Below are 21,959 nucleotides of genomic sequence, written 5' to 3' on the forward strand. Positions count from 1 at the left end.
TCTACCTATCTATCTATCTAGATTTTAAAAAAGATTTTGGGAAGGTCATATTTGGTTGGAAAAAAACAGTCATGACTTCAGCTTTGAACACACTTACGCTGAGAACTCTGTGAGACATTCAAGAGGAAATGTCAAGTGAGCCATTGGATGTTCAGTGAAAACATTTCACTGGTTTGCTCTTTCCTAATTCTAAGGGCTCAGACTCAGCTCCAGCCCACTTGAGTTGGTAGGGAATTGAGTTGTCCCCCTCCTGCAGGAAGAAGATGTGAACTTAAAAAATGTTTGTGGCAGAAAAGGTGTCATTCGTAGTCTAAGCAAAAATTATTAAGCAAGAGAAGAAAAGGTTCAGAATGTGGGCCCAAGAAACTTTAATATGTAGGAGAGGATACGCAGAAGGTGTGCCAGGAAAACCAGTCTTGTCTCCATCAGGATGAGCGTTAGGGTGAGTTTCAGGGTCCCCAGGGAGTTGAAAGAAGGTCTTGACTCTAAGGAAGCTGTCAGAAAGAACATTTACCTCCCCTGCTTCTCCACAAACCAGCACTGACATCACCTCAGAGATGTCTGAAATGCAGACCCTTAGCCCCTAGACTTTCCGACTCAAAGTCTGGATTTTAACATGAAGCTCTTGCGACTCGTGAGAGGTTAGTGCCCTTGAAGCTCTCCTGCAAATCCCTTTTTCTCAGCCTTGACTGCACATTATTTTCACCAGGGGAGATTTTGAATCCCCAAATATCTAAGTTACAACCTGGAGAGATTAATCAGAATCTCTGTGGGGATGTGTTGAGGGGAGGTGAGACCCAGATATCAGTATATTTTTAAGCTTCCCAGATGAATCCAGTATGTGGACAGGTTTGAGACCAACTGATGCCAATACAAGCAAAATTAATAGGGGTGTGTGTGAGAGTACCTTTAAGAGGAAATATGTTTACCCTACAAAGTTCAGGTGCAAAAAAAATAATTCATTGTTCTTTCCTAATTCTAAGGGTTCAAACTCAGCTCCAGCCCACTTGAGTCGGTAGGGAACTGAGTTGTCCCCACCCTGCATGGGAGCTTCTCTGTATCTGTGTCTGTACGTACATCACCTGTACTAGCTCAAAAGAGCACATCCTTTATGATTCCAATTTTATTAGATTCTAGAACCAAACCTAGAAGCCAAAGTAATCCTTGATGACAAAAATCAGAAAGTAGTTCTCTCTGGTACGTGGGTGGGGGGAGTTGACTGAATTTACAAGGACGCTTTCTGGCATAATAGAAATATTGTATATCTTCACAGAATAGAACAGTCTGTGTATTTTACTATATGTAAGCTATGTCTCAATAAAAAATACAACTATTGGGAATAAAAGTGTTGGCACAGCTGGATAACCAAATGGAGGATGTCATAAACCAGGACAAATTTCACAAGAACCTAAGAACTTAAAGAAAATAAAACTAGAAGATGGATAATTAGAAGACACAGCAAAATCTATTGCAACTTTAGAGCAGGGAAGGCCTTTCCAAGGCTCATTCAAATCTACAAGCCAAAAAAAAAAAAAAACCACTACAAGCCAGAAAGAAAAAGGAAGAACAGTCATAAGTTTTGTTGCCCTTTTTTCTCTGCTTAGACTTTCAGGTCGTGCTTAATTCCCCGAAGTGTGTTTAGCTTTAAGATCTAGCACATTGTGAGTAATAAACATGTTATTATACTTAAAGGCAACCTGAAGTGTTAAGATGATGACTTCAGGCATACGTTGGGGGAGGGAGATGGGGAGGGGCGGGGGGATGTTAAAGATGGCGGGTAAGTGCTAAAGGGGAAAAGACTGGAAATGGGCTGCTAAAGAATTGTCACCAATTGAAAACTCAGTGAAGCCTGGTCAAGTTCAAGATCGTGGAAGTAAATACTGCAGAATCTGTAGGTAGAACCTGGTCAGGAGACACTGGCATGGGATGGGAGCGTAAAGGGAGTGGCGGGCACAGCATGTTGGCATTGCAATTGTTTTTAATGTCGCGTCCAATTTATTTTGCTTTCAAAATATATTTTCACACATCCCAAGTTTCTTTTTGCCCGCTATGTTTTGGTTTTTTTCTTAACTATTATTTATTAATTCATTTTTGCAGGAGGAGATAATTAGGTTCATTTACTTATTTATTTTTAGAGAAGGTACCAGGGATTGAACCCAGGACCTTGTACATGCTAAGCACACACTCTACCACTGAGCTGTATCTTTTTCCCTTAGATCCTGATTTTTTAATCTCTTTTTTTATTGAAGTATAGTCGGTTTACAATGTTGTGTTAATTTCTGGTGTACAGCCTAGTGATTCAGATATATGCACACATCGCTTTCTAAACAGGAGTGGTGATGTCAGAAAAACACAATTTAAAAAAAATTTCATAGTGATCTAAGACATTTTAACTTGAAGAATATGATTTTTTTAAGCTATCAGATTAGAAAAAGAACACCTCAGTGTTCATGAGATAAAGATAAATATATTTTTGAAATATTTGTCTAGGTTAAGGGTATAGGTGGATTCACCATCCTGAAAAATTTTGCTTAAGCTTGACCGAGCAATTTCATTCCTAGAAGTTTGTCGTAAACTTATTATAAGGATATCTGCAAGGATTTACCAAGAAGGATATATTTCAGCATTATTTATAATATCAAAAAATTGGAAATGACCACATAGGTATCTCCATGTAACAGCATGCTAAGAGAATCATTATTATACGATATGTGATTAGTGACACTGATTCATGTTTATGATAAAGTGAAACACAGAACCTATGTCACTATATACAACATGACCTCATGTACATGCTCATACCTACATGCACGCACAGCCCCAGGGTTCTAGCCCAGTGCAATCTGGATAGCTGCCTTGGGTGGTTAGACATACAGATTTATTCTCACTTGTTTATTTCTAGTATATTCTTCAAGAGCCATGTGTATTTCTTGTGCAGTATATAAAAAAAAAAGTTAACACTGTAAAAAAATTATATTCTGGACCAGAGCAAGTAGTTAAAGTATATAAATACGAATTAACAATCAGGAAGAAATACACGACAGTTGTTACAACTGAATCATAAATTTGGCACTGAGCTCCCAGGCAGCCAAATCATAAAGGGAAACACTCAACTTTTTAATCCTCATTGCCATGAAGATTAAATACATCATCTCCAAGGGAAGGAAAGCTCTAAATGGAATTTCTTACATGAGGCACTTTTCATTTCAGTTTTATATCTTTATTTTTGGCTCCCTCGGTTTTTCTGTCCTTTGAGTAAGAGTGATATGATTATGGATTTTGTTGTTTTAATTTTTTAAAAATGGGACCAGCATCTATTCTAATTGTTAAAAATCACATGCCATATAACAAGTTGTCAACAGTCAGAGCTTTGCACATATATTTGTCACAAGATTTACTATAACAGGATTTTTATCTCTAGCAACCAGAAAAGCAAATGTGATTTTTAATTTATTTTGTTTCCACTTTGTCATTCCTATGCTTCATGTCTTTCTGTTTTCTCTTTTCCTCTTTTAACGACACTGGCAATATGAATGAATGAATTCGGTCTCTTTAAAAGCAGTTCGCAGAGTCACTGTAAAAAGTAGGTCCATTTCCTACTTTTAATAAGCAGATTCTAACTGGATGGCAATCTTTTTGGCATCTGCTTTCATTATTTCCCGTTCAACTTGCAGCTCCATACAATGTCATAAAATATTTTGATTTAGGCTTCTTCCAGCATGATAGAGAGTTTTAGCTGAATTCATAATCAGGGCTAATAGCCATTTCAGTCCAGGTTTCCCTTTGTGCCATCCCACTTAAAACAATTTAGCACTTGATTTTTGAAAGACCAGCATCAGGTTGTCTCCCCACTTCCTCCCATCCCAACTTGGTTTTTCCCCAGAGTACAGCCACTATAAATAGCACTTCATTAAAGGTGGTGAGCACTTGCTCTGCCTGGCACAACATTCACGAGTTTGCAACGTGCAAATTATCCTCACCTGCTTTTCCACAAGTTTGCAACGTGCAAATTGCCCTCTCCTGAATTTCCCCAGGGCTCACAATGTGAGCCTTCCAAGGCAATTCAGGATTCGAAATTATGTCTGTGTCTTTAACAACAGCAACAGTGAGGGGGAAGGGTAGAGCTCAGTGGCAGAGCACGTGCTTAGCATGCTTGAGGTCCTGGGTTCAATCCCCGGTACCTCCATTAAAAAAATTAAATAAATTAACTTAAAAAACGAAAACAGCAACAGTGATTTTTTTAATGTCCATTTTTTAAAAACACCTTTATTGTGGTATGGTTCCTGCACAGTAAACTACACATATTTCAAATGTACACTTTGATGAGTTTTAATAGATGAAATGAAACCATTACCACAATCAAGATAGGTAACATTTATTTCCATCACAAACCCAAGAGGTGCAGTTTTTGAAATCCCAATTTATCCCTTCCTATTCCCTTTAACCCCAGGTGACCGTAAGTTTGTTCTCTATGTCTGTGAGTCTGTTTCTGTTTTGTAGATAAGTTCATTTGTGTCCTTTTTCTTAGATTCCACATATAAGCAATATTATATGGCATTTTTCTTTCTCCTTCTGGCTTACTTCACTTAGAATGATGATCTCCTGGTCCACCCATGTTGCTGCAAATGGTATTATTTTATTCTTTTTTATGGCTGAGTACTATTCCATTGAATATATGTACCACAACTTCTTTATCCATCCATCTGTCGATGGACATTTGGGTTGTTTCCATGTCTTGGCTATTGTATATAGTGCTGCTATAAACACTGAGGTGCATGTATCTTTTCAAATTAGAGTTCCCTCTGGATATATACATAGGAGTGGGATTGCCAGATCATATGGTAAGACTATTTTTAATTTTTTCAGGAATCTCCATACTGTCCCCCATAGTGGCTGCACCAGTGATTTTTAAAGAAGTCTCTCACCATGAGGTGACTCTAGCAGTAGACTGGGACCCATGTCCCTATCCTCAGCCTGTTCCTCCCAGCTTAATTTTTCTCCCAACTCCCTGATAAGATGCAGCAAGCATCAAATGAAACATGAATCATACTAATACTCACGATTGTAAAAATGCTCCACACATATCTGTGCATTCGTGTAAGACATGTGATAAATGCTATATGCATACACTTTTGGACACAAATAAGATCAATGCTTATCTATACACATTTTTATGGAGGCAAACTCTAGTTTTACCACGAGGAATAACAGCTTTCAAGCAAAGAAAATCCAAGGGGGAGTTGGAAGGTAGAGTTACTTCCCCAGTCCCCAGCCACTTAGCTTCTTGCTTCTAGAGACAAGGATGCTAGTGGTTCCTCCCCACCTTCCCTTCCTGGTTCCAGGCCACCCCAAGAAGGCACACGCTGAGAAGTTTGGGTGCAACATTTTTATGGAGAAGAACCGGGAAGGGGGCAGAGTTCATGAGGAAGGTGGCCCGGACGAGTGAGATCGGTGGGTAGGTTGCTGGGGCCGAGCTGGGCAGAAGAGAGAGGGAGGCAGCCACTGGGCGGTGGTCAGATCTCCCCAGGAGGGCATCAGAGATGGACAGGAGGCTGAGACCGTGGAGGGGCACACACAGAGGCCACAGCCCCAGAGAAGCCAGGACACAACCACAGAAGGGAGACCGACACAGAGCCGCGCTTTCGGACGGTGGGCGGCTGGGGGCTGGGGGCACAGCTCAGGGGGTCGCGCACGTGCAGGAGGCATTTCAGTTCCCAGTGCCTCCCTTTGCAAAGAGAAAAAGCAAAGAGAAACCAAAAGAAAGTGGGAGGCTCGATGTTCTGACTCTTTTACTTCATGTGATGCACTTTTATGGAACACGCGCGATAACTTACAGAGGATAGCAGTCTGTTAGGGCTTCCGTAGCGAACTGTCAGAGTGGGGGCCTTAAACAGCACACTTGTGCTTTCTCGTGGTTCTGGGGGCTGGAGGTCCCAGGTCAAGGTGCCGACAGGGCTGGTCTCTCCTGAGGCCTCTCTCCTTGGCTTGTAGACAGCCGCCTTCTCCCTAGGGTCCCACATGGTCCTCCCTCTGGGCGTGACTGTGTCCTCATCTCTTCTTCCTATAAGGACACCCGTCAGATTGGATCAGGCCCACTCCAGGGACCTCATTTTAGCAGAATCACCTCTTTTAAGACCCTGTCTCCAGACGGAGTCACAATGTGAAGGTCCCAGGGGTTAGGGCTTCAACCTATGGGCTTTGAGGGGACACAGTTCAGCCCTCAACACAGGAGAGACCCTTAGCAAATATAAATAAGGCATAAAATGTAAAGAAGACCACCAAATTCAACACAGGCAGCAATAGAAAAAAAGCTCACAAAATGTCGGGGGAAGGAAAGTGGTATGCAGCCCTAACGACCAGGTTGTTTGTGTGACAGAAAAGTCATGCACCCACAAGCAGAAAGAGGGTCTTTAGCTACCCTGTAAAACTACCCAGACTTTGCCAAGTTTGTAGACACTGCCTCACTTAAACATCATACCCAACGGCTTTTCTAGAGACACTTTCTCCCCCTTCTTCCAAGGGGACTCGGGGCTGATGGGTCAACCCTTGAGATAGTTTTGCACACACTGTCTGTGGTGCACTGTGGTAGGTGCCCTGACCTGATGCTGGGGGTCCCAGTGGACCTCTGCCTCTACAGAAGTTCTGTTCTGTCACCACACGTGGGACATGGGATAGGTCTATATTCAGTGACAATCTAGTTCGCAGAGAAAGCCAGCGCCTCGCTCACCTAATGACTCTTGCCAAGTGTTTGACATTTTCAAGGAGGTCATTTATAATTGTGAACCTGGCCAAAGCTTCTTACTGGAAACACTAATACTCGTGATGTCAACACACCATGGGGAGGTTCTGCCCAAGACCCTGTGGGCAGGGTCCCTATTTGGCTCACCTGTGACAACATGTCCATAGCAGCTGGCAAAGAGCTGGTGCCCTCATTCCTTGGGCCGCCTCTTCCCCGGTTCCCATCCCCTGCATCCGGGTGGGTCCTCCCCGCCAGCCCCAGATCATGGTTAGTGCCCCATATAGCTGGTGGTTTCCAGGACCAGCTCAGACCTGTGCTGACCATCAAAGTTCACTCTGACAGGTGAGGCCGGAGCCCTGCTGGCTAGCTCTTGTGAAAACCTCTCTTCACCATAGGCACTTGGTATGAGGGCTATTTATTTTTGGTTTAGGAAATGGAAGGAAACTGGCAAAAAAAAGTACACATTTAATTCAACAAAGGATTACAGATTATTCTGGGTGTGGTGTGTTACTAGGTAATTAAGGGAACTCTAACGGGAATGAAACCTGGTCTTTGAACGCAGGGAGGCTTCAGTCTGTTTGCACTGTGCTTGCTGACGCTGACAGAGTTCAGATTTCACGAACAGTATTTGCCTTCGGAGATTATTCTGATTAAGTCTTCCTACTCAGCTTGACCTATTTAGGCTCTTGGACCGCCTTCACCTGTCTGTTCTCTGCAGTAGCCACCTTTTCGCCCCTCCCCTCCCATCCAAAAAGGCAGTGAAAAGTAAATGGTCTGATGATGGCTTTTTCTAATCTTATCAGAGCACAGCAGAAGGGGACAAGAAGTTCTGTCGCGCCTGCCCTGCCAGGCTTTCAGCAAGCATAACGGGCTGTTGTGTAACATTTAGTTTCAGTCTCTCGATTCCCTGTAAACACTGGGAGTCAAGGTCTGCATGAGCTCGGCAGGCAGTATCCATGGCAACAGCACCTACAGCAGGGTACTTAGCATATGGGAAACAAGGAGCATCACCCACTCCTTTTTTCCAAGAGATCATCTGATGAATAATTGAATATGAAGCAAATTGAAACACTCATGCTAACCGACACCACTTCCATACTGCTTTTTAATCTGTATTTGATTCACACCATTATGCAAAAACACAACCAAAAAAAAAGAAGAAAGAAAGGAAGAATGGAAGGAAGGAAGGAGGGAGGAAGAAGGAGGAAGGGAGGAAGGGAGGAAAAAAAAGGCAAGCAGACATCCTGCTTTGGTTTAAATATTTCCAATGACTTTTTTTTTAATTGAAGTATAGCCAGTTACAATGTGTCAATTTCTGGTGTACAGTATAGTGTCCCGTCATGCATATATATACATTTATTCATTTCATTTTCTTTTTTCATGAAAGATTATTACACGATATTGAATATAGTTCCGTTTGCTATACAGAAGAAATTTTTAAAATCTATTTTTGCGTATAGTGGTTAACCTTTGCAAATCTCAAACTCCCAAATTGATCCCTCCCCACTCCCTTTCCCTGATAACCATAAAATGGTTCACTATGTCTGTGATTCTTCTTCTGTTTTGTAGATTACTTTTTCTGAAAGAAAAATACAATAAAGATAGTCTTGGTGAATTTATGACAACTTCAATGCATAGAAAAAGTCAATGGAAAACGTTAAACATGTTGGATAAATATCAAGGTTTAATTGTCTCATGAAGACACAAAACTGAATCATTTACTAAGGTTTCTTACACATTTCTGCTACTTACATGTATTTCTTGCCTACCCTTGATTCTTACATGAACACCCTGCTGTGGCAAACACTTTGCATCCATGAGTAAGAAAGAAGGCAAGAGGGATGAGACAGAAAAGGGACTGAGTGGTGTCCACCATTTTTAACTACCCTATTGTGCCAATTAAATCAATCACCAAATTCTAGTGTGTCAGAAATGGCTATATTCTCACGTATCATCTTTTTGTGCCTAAAAGAACTGAGAGAACGCTGCATGATCAGAACCCAGGCTTCACCTAATTTTTATCACCCTGAATAATATTCTTTGCAGAGACACTGCCCCAGTCTCCTGAGATGACACCACGCATTTTTCTAAAAGGGCCAAACTTTGATTTCCCAATATTCGCCTGCATCTCCAGCCCACCTTTTCAGAGTTGGATAAAACTGGGAAAACTGAATAAAGTTTACCCAAAAAAAAGGCAGTGCCTACAGAGGTTTAAAGAGGATTTTATTTATGTTGACAGTAGACCCATTGGTGTCTTTTCTCAGCTGCATCACAGACATCTTGTAGTTGTGTCTAATTGATGTTCACTCTGAAAATTCATCCCACATTTTGCAAGTGATTTTTACAGCCAAAGACAGCACTTTTGTGCAGTATGTGTTAAGTGTATCTCCTGTCATCAAATAATAACTGTCTGGCATGGAGCTGGATGTGTAAATATAGTTAGAGACATCAATCAGAAAAACACAGGAGAACATTTTGTTTCATGAATAATCATGGTTCTACAAAAATTTTAAATATGCCTGTAATGTGTTTACGTATTTATATAGTCTTGCCTTATATTTGAAATTCTGTATCACTAAATGGAATGTATTATTATAATCTGCATTTCTTGCTAACATACAAAGACTTCTTTTCATCACTCATGGCTCTGCCACAGACCACTCACCATTATTCCCTGGCACCAAGGTCAAACCACCGACATGTTGTCAGCTTTATTTTCCTTTTCAATATACCAGTGAGATTTTATATAATACAGAAGTATTGGTGCTGATTTTAATATGTTAAATCAATGAAAAGGGAATTATGAATCACATATGCATGTTTGTACTGCATCTCAGAAGGGTGGCACATCTGAAAATAGACTAATATTTTTTTCTTTTTTTGCATATATTTATTCTAATTTTTATTTTATTTATTATTATTTTTTGTTTTTCCCCTCAACGGAGGCCCTGGGGATTGAACCCAGGACCTTGTGCGTGCTAAGCACGTGCTCTACAACTGAGCTATCCCCGCCGAGAATAGACTTTAAATTGTACTTGTGTTAAAATTAGGGTTGTATCAAAACAATAAAATAAGCCAACTTTAAAAACTTTTCTTTGTTTGGGACTATTTTTATACCTGACTATTAGGTGTAAAATAAGCTACAAGGATACATTGTACAACATGGGGAATAGAGCTGTATTTTGTAACTCTAAATGGCGTAGAACCTTGTTACAGCAACCTGACTCCAGGAAGAGACCACGTGACACTCGGAGGGTGGGAGAACTCAGGTTTATTATGCTGCGGGGCCCAGAGGAGTTAACACTCCAAGCTCTGGACCCCGGCTGTAGGTTTACACAGGTTTACTTTTATGGGGTTTTAGATTTTGATTAAGTTTGCTCCACATGCAAATGAGGTGTTAGAAATGGGCTAATCAGGAGTGAGCTTTTGGGAAGCAATGGAATTTTAGGGGTAATTTTCATTTTCCTAGAAGCAAGCCGTTTTACAGAAGCGCAAAAGCAGGAAGGCAACGGCCCCACATGGGAGGTCTTGCTGGCCCCTTTGTGGGTTTTGCCCCTTCAGCCTTTAAAATTGTAAATCACTACATTGTACACCTGTAACTTATATAATACTGTAGAGAAACTATACTTCAATAGAAATTTTTTTTCATGTTTGGGGCTATCTCCTGGGTGGCATGGATGTTCTGACTGACTACCTCAGAAATTGTTAAGGTAGGTGAAAATAAAAATAATCATTGAAAAAAAATCATATGAACTGGGAACCTTGTTTAAACGCAAGTGCAATGTGTTTTCACTAGCCCAAGGTCATTTTGTTCTTCAGCCATAGCTAGAAGACTCGTTTTGTGAAACTGTAAACATGAGGAAGAATGCTTCTGGCAAGCATCTTTGACATCAGTGGAAACGATCTGGGTTAGAGAACATTGCTGAAGATGAGACTGGGACGTGGCTGTCTTTATGGAGGAGAAGGGCATGATGGCAGCGGGGGCATAAGGAAAAAGAGGACAATGATGACTGTGTCAAGGAGTCAGAAAAACTAAACAACTATAAATGTGTATCGATATTACAATTCTTCACATACTATTCATCATCTTTCTTGCCCTTTTTATATTAGTTGACATTGGCCACTCTTGAATAAGTTAAAATAAATAAACAAAAATTAAAAATATCCCTGTGACTTCCAGAACACCACGCCCTCCAGATGGTCCTCCTACCTGCTGGCCACACCTGCCCACCCTCCTTTGTGCGTTTCTCTTCTTCTGCTTTTCCTATAATTTGGGGGTCCCCATCATGTTCTCTTCTAAGCCCATTTCCCTTCTGACTCTGCACACGTTTTTGCTCACTCTAGGGGTGTACATTACCATCTGTACATTGCCAGAAATCTTTATTTTCAACCCAAATTGTTCTCGTGGGCTTCAGACAACCTACTGGGTTTCACCGCATGTAAGTTCCACAGATACTCCAATCTAAAACTCAGAAATCTCCTTTGATTGCTCATCTGCCTGAGTTCTATCCATAATCTAAGTTGATGATATTACTGCCAACTCACGTGCTCAAGACAAAAACTTGGACGCCAGTACCCCTTCTCATATGCCATCAATCACCAAGCTTGACCAATGTTACCTCCTAAATATTCTCGATTACATTCACTTTTTTTTTGTCTCCACCTACAGAACCCTAGACCAGGCTCTCATTTCTCTTCCCTAAATTGTAACAACAGTTCTGTTCCTTTACACTTTATATTCCACATATATCTAGAGATATCTTAATAAAGCATGAATGTGTCACGTTATTTTCTTTCTTAAAATCCTTGTGTCACTTTTCCTCATTGTTAGGATAAAGTCTTTTGTTTAGTTTTATTTTTTAATTAATTAATTTTATTAGTTGAAGTATAGTCAGTTTACAATGTTGGGCTAATTTCTGGTGCACAGCATCGTGTTTCAGTCATACACATACATACATGCATTCCTTTTCACATTCTTTTTCATCATAGGTTCCTGCAAGATATTAAATATAGTTCCCTGTGCTATACAGTAGGATCTTTTTGTTTATCTGGGTTTGAGGATGCTCCTTATATTTCCAAAGTAAGAGATTGGAAAGTTCAGTAGGTATTCTGTGCGAATTGTTCCGTATGTAGGTGTAGCTTTTGATGTCTTCGTGGGAGAGAGAGGGTGAGCCGTGCATCCTTGACTCCGCCACCTTGGCAATCTCTGCTTGGAAAAAGCCTTAACTCCTTGACATTGCTTAAAAGATGCTCACCTCTTAACTGTAGCTATGGTTTTTCACCCTTGTACCCTGCCCTTCATCAAAGCTGAATTCCTTCTTAAAATGAACCATACTATGGTACATAGTCTTCATCCAGGTGTTACCTCTATCTGGAACACCTCGCTGCTGCCATATGCCTTCTGACTTTCCCTCCAGAAACTAAATTAACACATTAATATCAAGTATCCTCACTCTTCCAGGAAGGCTCCCCTGATCAGCCTGCCCCCAACACTGAGATGCCCTTCCTAAGTACTATTGCACACTTAAATTTTTTTTAATTGTCTTAAAAAGATACAAATGAACTTATTTAGAAAACAGAAAGAGGCTCACAGACATAGAAAACAAACTTATGGTTACCATACAATTTTTATTTTCCCTTTCATAGATTTGTCAATGAGGGGATTGTGTGTTCAATTTAACCATGAAAATGAGGATCATGTCGGTGTTACTCATTGCCACAGCCTTAATTGTTAGCACCACCCTTGAGTTTTAGTAGGTAGCTGATATGCTTTTTGAGTGAAAAAAATGCATTTTTTTCACCATTCCAGATGTACGTACTCATTTAAACCAGTCAACTAAAAACAAACACCTTTTTCCCTTAGCAAGTTCTAGCTTTTTAAAAAAAAATCCATTTTAAACAACTCTCTTGTGTCACTTAAAATAAGGATAATTCCTTTTATTCTGTATTAGTCAAGGGTTCAAAGCACACTCAGTAACACAGATTCAGATAAAAGGACCTGGTTAAAAGGGTGAGGACGGAGTGGGTGATGAGACTTTGCACCTGTGACAGACTCATCTCAGAAGCTACAATGAGGATGGACTGATTTATCGGTTAAATATACTCACAAGTGCCTGATCTCTGTTGTCCTGTAAAGTTCACTTTAAAAGGCCAGTGATACAGAAGGAAGTCATGAGGTCAAGATTCCACTTTTCCCCAGTTAGCACTTGCAGATCTGTATTCTGACTAAGCTATTCTCAGTGAACTATCAAATCAAATGTCTCCTGCAGCAAAGGCTGGCATAAATCTAACATCTCTTTATTCCTTCCAACTTAATAAGACAGCAATGGCATTAAATTCCCCAACTAGACAGCTGACCAGGTGATAAACACCTAAGATGATAAACACAGAGACAGAAAACAGCCAGCAACGGACAACAAACCTGCAGGAGGAGAGAAACATCAGAAACATCGACCAGGCGAAAAAGGGCCATTGGACCCCCAGGAGCATCGCTATTAATAGAACACGCATTGACTGTTTTAAGCACAGTGTGTTCAGACTGCTTGCAGGTACTTCTGATCAGCTTCAAAAGATGCCAAATTTTAGGTCTGTTCTGCCTGGTTTGGCAGCTGAAATAATAGACCGTCAGAAATTTCCCTTACTGGTACTTTCTTTCATTGCGTTATAAATTGCTTTTCCTATAGTAACTCGCTGGGGGCAGAATAATAACCATGCCAAAAATGTTAGAGTAAATAATTAAAAACAACTACAATTTTAATACGTTTTGTCCTGTACATTATTTAATGCTAACTTGCAGTGAAACTGCTGAGGAAGTGTTGACTTTGCGCACCCAGCAAGTGCAGGAATTCCCTTTGATGATGGAGGCAATAACAATAAAAATCAATGATCATCGCGTTCCCGTAAATGACCTACACAGAGCCCCCAAGACTTTCCATCTATTCGCCCTTTGAAGCAGGCCTGCTTTCATCGCTTCTCTAATCTGCCATGATCAATAAACACTGCCACAGATTGTATTTCCTGAACCTAATACGATCTCAAAATTGTATTGTTTCAGTTGTTTTCTTTTTCTAAAAGACTTCATTTTGAAAGTATATACTCCAGAATTTTAGAAATCTTTTAGAAATTTTAGAATTTACCGCAGGTTTTAGAGATGTCTATGTGAGGCATGATTATTTTATCCAAGTCTTTCTCTGGTTCTTCCTCAAACGTGGGCCAGTCTGAGGTCAAATGGCACTTTGCTTCAAGAGCCCCCTGCACCAGGAAAGCTTGTCAGCTTTCTGAAGTTACCATTCAGTCCTTCCATTTGCCATTTGTCTTGGCATTATGTAAAACTGAATGACTCATTGATTCTAAAAATATTTACTGCGCTCCTATTATGGGTAAAGCATATTAGTAACATTGAGACGGAAAATGCATGGCTGACCCCGCCTTCCAAGAGTCCCCAGCTGGTGTAAAGGTAATACAACGTGTATGCTAAATGCAGCGGTGGAGCCATGCATTCTGATTTTTGCCAACAAAGAGGAAGACTTCTAATTGGACTTGGGAAGGGGGAGGGACCAAAGAAGGCTTTCAGAAATTCACTGAGGACTCACTTATCCATTCTAAACACCTTATATATTTCTTCTCAGTGTTTATACTTCAAACCTCTATGAATTGCCATTTATTACTGCCATCATTATGCCATTTTTAAAGATAAAATGTGGGGCTGTCGAGAGATTTAAGTAACTTGCCACAAATCCGGATTACGCAGAGCTGGGGGAGCCTGAATTTTAACAAGAGCAGTCTGGCTGGAGGGCTGTCACCCCTCTGGACAACTGGGGCTAGGTCAGTCTTGTTCTTCAGTGGATCATTTGACACTTACTGCCTGGAAATTTTAGTTAACATTTAAAACATCTTCTTATGTCCACAGACACTTTATAAGCATTCAGAGGTTAGAAGCCCTTCAGGCCAGCGGAACAGCCAAGCAGGAACTTAGAATTTATAGCTGAGTGAATTGAATTTAGTCCAAATGCCCTGAGGGTTGGAAAGCCTCTACGCACCTCCATCCACACCAAACTCTCAGGCCAACCCTAGCTGGACTGAAAACCAGTGGAGTCCTATTTCCTGGCACCAAGTGGTAGAAGAAAGAACCCTGGCCCAGTCTTGGAAGACTATGTGCTAATTCTGGCTTTTTCTCTTATTCCCTTGCTGTTTCCTGGCATCAAAAACCGATCATATGATCTTTCTGCCGCTTGGACTTTACCTCCGCAAAATTGTGAACCTAATACCTGACTGCCTGCCACTTATGATTTGGGTATAAAATTAGACAGTTTATTGGAACTGCTATGCAAACTTCAAAGCACCAGAAGGAAACACGGTCATTCATGGTGTCCGTGCAAAACAGGTAATCAGCCGAGGTGGAAACGGCAGTGTGTGCTGAGTCTTGTTCCCTCCCCGTAGGAAAGATTTCCACTTGGCTTCCAGGAGACCACATCCGCCTGGTTTCCCACCCCGCCTCCACTTCACTGGACGCACCCTTCCAGGCATTTTCTGTTGGCACCTCTTCATCTTGACCTTTTAAAACGGAAGTACCCCAGACCCGGTCCCGGGTCCCCTTCTCTTCTCTCCCTCACTCTCTGCGTCATCCCCGCCCCCTTCTACATTTAATGTTAAGTGCTATGTAGATGCTAGTGATGCTCAGACTTACACCTGCAGTTCAGGCTTCTCTCCTGAGCTCTAGATCCAGTATCCAGGGTGATAGTTAAAAAAAAAAATAAAGCCAGATCATGTGACTAACTCCCTGCTCAAAACCCCCCAATGCCTCTTGATTTCACTCGAGGGGAAGCTGATGTCCTTACCGTGGTGGACAAGGTGCCACCTGTGCCAGCCCCTCCTAGATCTTCGGACATCCCCTGTGTCTCCACCGGGCTCCCCGGGCTCCAGCCACACTTGCCTCCTCGCTCCTCCTTAGACGTGCTGGGCACTCCTTTGCCCAGAGCCTTTGCACTGCTCCTCCCTCACCTTGGGCGCCCATCCTGCGCGTGTCCGCATGGCCAAAGCCCTCGACTCCCTCAGTCTCCTTCCAAGGAGGCCCATCCCAGACCAGCCTGTTTAAAGCTGCCACCTGTGTGCCTGTGTCCCAAGAGCCAGGAGCACATGACTCTGCTGCATTTTCCCCTTAGCTCTTGTCACCTTCTAATACACGGGGTCATTTGCTAGTTATCTGGTTGTTATGTTTGCTTTATTGTTTGCCTCTTTTATTCACAAGCTCCATTAAGGGCCAAAATGGTTTTTGTCTGTTTTATTCAATGATGTTTCTCAAAAACCCAGGATACTGTCTAGCATACAGCACACACTGAGCATCCACTGAATGAATTCCAAGGTGCAATACAGACATCTGTGTCAAAATGTATCAGAAAACATCATATTTAGAAATCTTGAGATAAAAGGAGGGTAGGAATGGATATACAAACCTACTGAAAAATGCTTTGAGGGGCCAAACTCCTAGTCCCCAGACTTCACTCTGTGTCTCCCCTGGCACTGCAGACCCAGGACCAGTCTCCCCTCACCCTCAGCAGGAGAGTGGAAGGATTTTTTGAAGAAGTAACTAAAACAAAAAAAAATTTTCTCTTCCTAATGTTTTAAAGATTTATTTTTAGTTCCACTTGAGCAAGAAGGTAAACAGTCTCCTGGTCCCCAGGGTATTTCTCCTCCTTAAAAAAACTTGAAGCTCCTTCAATCAATGATGACAAAATCCATTATTCCACAGTGAGAAAGAGCCCCAAGCCTAAATGCTTTTTCAGAACATTTGTACCTAATCTAATTGAATCGAATCAAAATTCTAATGAAGGAATCAAACAATAAGTATAAATAGCTGATATTGGATGCCTTCTTTTATTTCCATAAAAGGAAGAACTTAAGTGACTTAGAAGGTTCAAGGTACCAGATCTTGGGGCTGCCCCAGTGAAGGGAAGCGGAACATGACAGGCTGAATGTGACAGGTGTGTTAGTTTAGACGGCGTCACAGTCGGTCATCCTTGGCTGCATTCAGCAAGCGGAAGTTTTACGGGCTCTGCTTGGGAACAGAGTAGGGGTAGCCCTGAACCACAGGCAGGCCCTAGGTTGGCCCTTCAAGGCCCCTTCAGGCGTCTGGGACCCCCCGGGGGAACCTGGCTCCAGATAAGAGTCCAGCGGGGTGAGGACCTGGCCCCAGAGTGAGTGTTTGTGCCCAACGAAATGCATGTTAAATCCTAATCCCCAATGTGGCTATGCTTAGACGTGGGCTGTCCGGTGGGGCTTTGGGTCATGAAGGCAGAGCCCTCCTTAATGGCATTAGTGCCCTTACAAGGGGCACCCCGGGGAGCTAGCGGCCCCACCTTCCCTGTGAAGACCCAGCCGGGAGACAGCCATCTACGAACCGGAAACAGGTCCTCACCAGACGTTGGATCCGCCAGCATCTTGATCTTGGGTCACAGCCTCCAGAACAGTGAGAAATGAATGTCTGGTGTTAATACATCATCCAGTCGGGGGTGTCCCATCTGCAATGTCCAGTCTGCAGTGTTCTGTCACAGCCACCCAAGCAGACTGCTTCCCTTTTGCTGCCCCATCTCTGTTTCACACTCCTATGTCCATTTTTTTTAACATGGTCAGTATATACATATATATATAAATATATAAGATTATATATAAAATATATAAATGAAAAAATATAAATATATATGAATATATATGTAAATATATATAGATAAAGAGGACTAGTTAGCCAAGTAATATTGTTCTTAAAACAAAAATTTATATATAAATATATAAAAATATATTTAATATATATAAATATTATATATATACAGAGAGCGAGCGAGAACTAGTTAGCCAACTAACATTGTTCTTAAAACAAAAATTAGGGGGTGGGGGGCAGAGCTCAGTGGTACAGTGCATGCTTGGCATGCACAAGGTTCAATTCCCAGTGCCTCCGTTAAGAAAAATAATAATAATTAATTCTAGTATCAAATAAGAAGAGTTTGGTAAATGCCTTCAGTTTAGCCAGACTACAGCACAAGAAGGAATAGTTTGTATAAATACAGTTGTCTCTCTGTTGAGTGAACTTCTCACTTCCCGTTTCTCAACTGGCTATTTTTCCAGAAATAATTCCCACTTCATACCTGTCTCAAGACTCCTGATGCTCTGCTTGTAAAAATATTGCCCATAATTCTTCACATCACCATCAGCCCAGCACACATGTGGGCACATAAAACTGAATTGAAGGGTCCGAAAGGGAAGTATACTTACAGAAAAATGTTTTCCATAATCCCTTCCTCGGTTCAACAGTGTCTCTATTCAGGTGCTAACAATAATAGCAAAGATCAGGGTATATTCTCTGATTGTAATTTGATTGATTATTTTTTTTTAAATTACCGATTTGTTTTCTTATTTTTTTAATGGAGGTACTGGGGCTTGAACTCAGGACCTCATGCATGTTGAGCACTGCTCTACCACTGAGCTATACCCTCCCCCATCTATTTATTTTAAGAATATACCATAACAATGTTCTTCCCTCAGTTCCGAGAATAAGTTAGACACCACCTTGATTGGAAGGGGTCACACAGAGAGGAGATATCAAGAAACACACAATGCTTTTCCCAAAATTTCCTCACGGCCTCTAATATGGATATCTTTCTCATTTACACTTTCAGGATTCCTGTTGTTACTCCCATGTCTTACATAAAGACCATGGTCCATAAATAGCTTTGCCTATTAAATCTTAACATGTTGGAGAATTGCCTATTTTTCTGTGATTTATCAGTTCACCGGACTATTACATCCACTTTCCCTGTATTTGGTAAAACGGTCTAGAGAAACTGTGAAATTATCTCATGTTGTTAACAGAAGGGGCAGCTTAAATCCATAAACAACTTGTTAGCACAGGTTTCAAATCTTTAAATATTCACTTGGTATGAGTCATGCTCAAGGCCTTCCTTCCATATTATTTCTAAATGTACAAAAAACAGAATTGATTGGTTCCTGAAGCCAGTTTTATGAGCTCAGTCCTCAGTGTCCACCCCCACCCCAGCCTTGGTTATCAGTTTCTTCAAGCTGGATAACAAGAATGCCCCCAAACCCTGATCTTGCCCAAGAGTAAACAGAGCACCCCAGATGCACCCCATGGCATTTGGAAGCCTCATGCTAACAGAAGGACCATCTCTCCTATTGGAGAGAACACCGAGGAACCACAGATGGTTCAGGAACACACAACAGGGGCCAAGTTTTAACATTTCAGTGTTGCCACATTGGGTTTTGTTTCCCAGTAATGATGCAGCCAAGTATCTTGAAATGCCTGCCCCTGGCAGGAGGCTGCTTCTCGGTGGTTCTTGCTCCACAGAGTTCGTGTTCCAAGGATCCCATTGTTTCCTTCATCGGATGGAAAATTAAAGTCAGTGCAACCATCTAGTCATACTTGTGGTCCAAAGATGTCATACTGCATTTTGAATCTGGGCTACTTACAGCTCTGGGAAACACAAATAATTGGAAAGCATTTTATTTTTCATCAGTTTCTCAAAACCCCTTTACCAAGTGGGGCGGTGTTACTGAGGGGTCATTGCGAACGCAGTGATGGGCGATGGGCTGTTACCTTTTTACCCAGAAAGCAGCAAAATGAGGTGGTGAATGAAAAACCCCACCAGAGTCTTTCCTTAAAAACTGATCATTGTCATTTACCAAGATCTAACACGTCACCTGAAGTTGGATGTGCCTGCTTATAAAGTGTGTGCAGTGGGAATCTGGAAGATGTGAGAGGAAGTCTAGAGAGTCCACCTGCCCTGTGTCGGAAGGGCTCAGTGCAAGCCCTGAGCCTCCCCGGAGCCTGCTGGGGCTCCAGCTTCTGCTTTCTCAAGATAGGTATGGTTTTTCAGTCAGGAACTGCAAAGGACTTTGTGTGGAAGGTCTCAGACCGTGCTCAGGAGATGCACTGCCCCAGTGGCCTCACCGGCTGAGGCTTGCGTATCAGGCTGTGTGCCACACGCTCGCGCTCCTTTGGAACCTTTCCTTGCAAATTGAAAACAGCCCCTAAAAATTAAAAATCAGGTCATTGTGACAATGAATATATATATGTTCATGTATAACTGAAAAATTGTGCTCTACACTGGAATTTGACACAACATTGTAAAATGATTATAAATCAATAAAAAATGTTTTAAAAAAATCAGGTCATTGGAAAAGCAATTTCTTTAAGGACCAGATTGCTGAAACTGCCTGGGTTTTCTGTCCCTGGGATTCCCCCTGCTGTCTATCCCTGGCCCCGCTGTAATTAGACATGGGACACTGTTCACTGGAAAGGACAAAATGCGCCTCCCTCTTTGGTTGCGTGGTCTTGTACACACAGCTACATCGTGCGAGGAGGCTCCCTCTGCCTTTGGTTGGCTAACCACGGAGCGCTGAACCCATCCCAGCAGAAGGATGAAGGCTTCCCTGAGCGCACGTGCAGTCTGATGGTCCAGCCTTGCTGGCCCCCAGGGAACGAAGGTCACGGGCCGGCTCTGACAAGAGCCCCATCAGGGTGCGTAGCCAGGGCAGAGGGACAGTGAAGTTCAAAGCAGTGACCTGAACCACCTCTGACTTATGCAAGCACGTCTATACAATCCTTAAATCAACACCAGTTCCCCAGCCATTGAAGTGGATTTGCTTATTGTAGGTGACTCCGCAGTCATGGGCTTGTGTGCTGGTGAACTTTGCCTTTTCTTCAGTGACAAGTTTTCTCACAAGAGACCACCGCAGCGCCTCTGATTCTATCTGTGCCTTAGATAGAAAGACATTAAAACAACCTAGAATACCTTTAGGGTGGCATGACCACGTGCCCTCAGCCATAGATCTGTTTCGTGAGACAGTAATTCCAACTTTGGAGATTTCCACCATACATTCAGCATTCAGGCTTTCTGTGAAATATAATGAATTATCTCCAGTTCTAATCCTGTCTGTTTTATTTCAACCTTTATTAATTTATTTAGCGGAGGCGCTAGGGATTGAAGCCAGGACCTCGTGCATGCTAAGCATGTGCTCTACCACAGAGCTATTACCCTCCCCCTAACCCTGTCTGTTTTATTAACCAAGACCTGGAAAGGTGAGGGATTTGGAGAAAAAATAAGTGCATGATAAATTACCAATCGTCTATAAAGGGCATAACAAAATGAGTTGCTAGTAACTGATTATTACAATGACTTTTCCAAGGAGGTTGGCAATACCTGAATCCTGTTCCAGGTCAGTTACTTGTACCTTCCTTGTCTACAACCAAAGTGAATGTGTGATAGTATGTCCAGCAGAGCAGGGAAAACAACACACGTTTTTGGGTGGGTCTTCAATTCATAAACTAGGCTGTCGCATGAGGACATTTTGCACCCTAATGCTTTGGGCTGAGGACCCACACCTGAGCCTTCTGATGAGCGTAAGTCAGTCCAAACCACAGGTAGCTCAGAGCTGACTGACAGGTGGTGGCGGTGTGGAGCCTTGTTACCACTGCAGGCAAAGGCCAGGCGAGGAGGAGGACCACGTGGTACGTTGTGCCTGGAAGCACTGGCACCCCCTGGGGCTGTGGTTCAGTAAGAGCCTCAATTCCTCGAGCTGCAAGTGGTGAAGACTCAGTTCAGCCTATGTCAAAGGCAGGCTTTCTGACCGTGGATGGGGGAAGAAGGCTTAGGCTGGTGGTAACTGGAAGCGGGGTCTCCTCTCCTCCTTTGTCTCCCTTGAGACTGCGGCATGGTGCTCACACGTCTGCACTCGCTTCCTCCCAAGTCACTGCCAAACAGAAAAGGAGGCACGTGTCTCCTGGCGTCCATGTAGAAAACCCTCAGGGACACTCTGAATATGGCTGACTTGGGTCTTTGTGTCAAATACTGTGGCCAGGAAGATGAAGAGCGATGGCTCAGCGTGATTTTGATGCTTACAGTCATGCCCAGGGATCAGGGTCTGCTGCCAGAGTCAGTGCGTCGTGTATACACGTGAGCACGGGGAGCCAGCACTGCACACACACAGACGGAACCCCTGTGTGCAGCCATTTTCCAGAACATGGTGAATCAGAGCACCATTCTTTTGCTCTGGGGTGAAGTAAGGGTAAAGGTAGGTGGAGAGGAAGGGAGGACCCTAAAAAATCAACCTTCCTTCCTTCCTTTCTTCCTTTCTTTCCTTCCTTCTTTTCTTTCTTTCTTTCTTTCTTTCTTTCTTTCTTTCTTTCTTTCTTTCTTTCTTTCTTTCTTTC

At 42.3% G+C, this 21,959-nt stretch overlaps 1 protein-coding gene across 2 annotated transcripts in view; it reads left to right on the plus strand.

Annotated features, from left to right (window-relative positions):
• The window catches only part of LOC140689821 (gamma-aminobutyric acid receptor subunit gamma-3-like), a 149,455-nt gene that overhangs the window by 86,904 nt on the left and 40,592 nt on the right, over nt 1–21,959 (plus strand). Inside the window, exon 4 of one of the 2 annotated variants that reach the window (XM_072951179.1) lies at nt 13,059–13,178. The exons of the other annotated variant lie outside the window; for it this stretch is intronic. Within the exon in view, the coding sequence (XP_072807280.1) occupies nt 13,059–13,103 (45 nt within the window). The 3' untranslated portion in view covers nt 13,104–13,178. Of the gene's footprint in view, nt 1–13,058; nt 13,179–21,959 lie in introns of those variants that run through there. 2 annotated transcript variants of the gene reach the window in all.

Source organism: Vicugna pacos, chromosome 27, assembly GCF_048564905.1.
Source record: "Vicugna pacos chromosome 27, VicPac4, whole genome shotgun sequence".
In the NCBI taxonomy this organism is placed as follows: Eukaryota; Metazoa; Chordata; class Mammalia; order Artiodactyla; family Camelidae; genus Vicugna; species Vicugna pacos.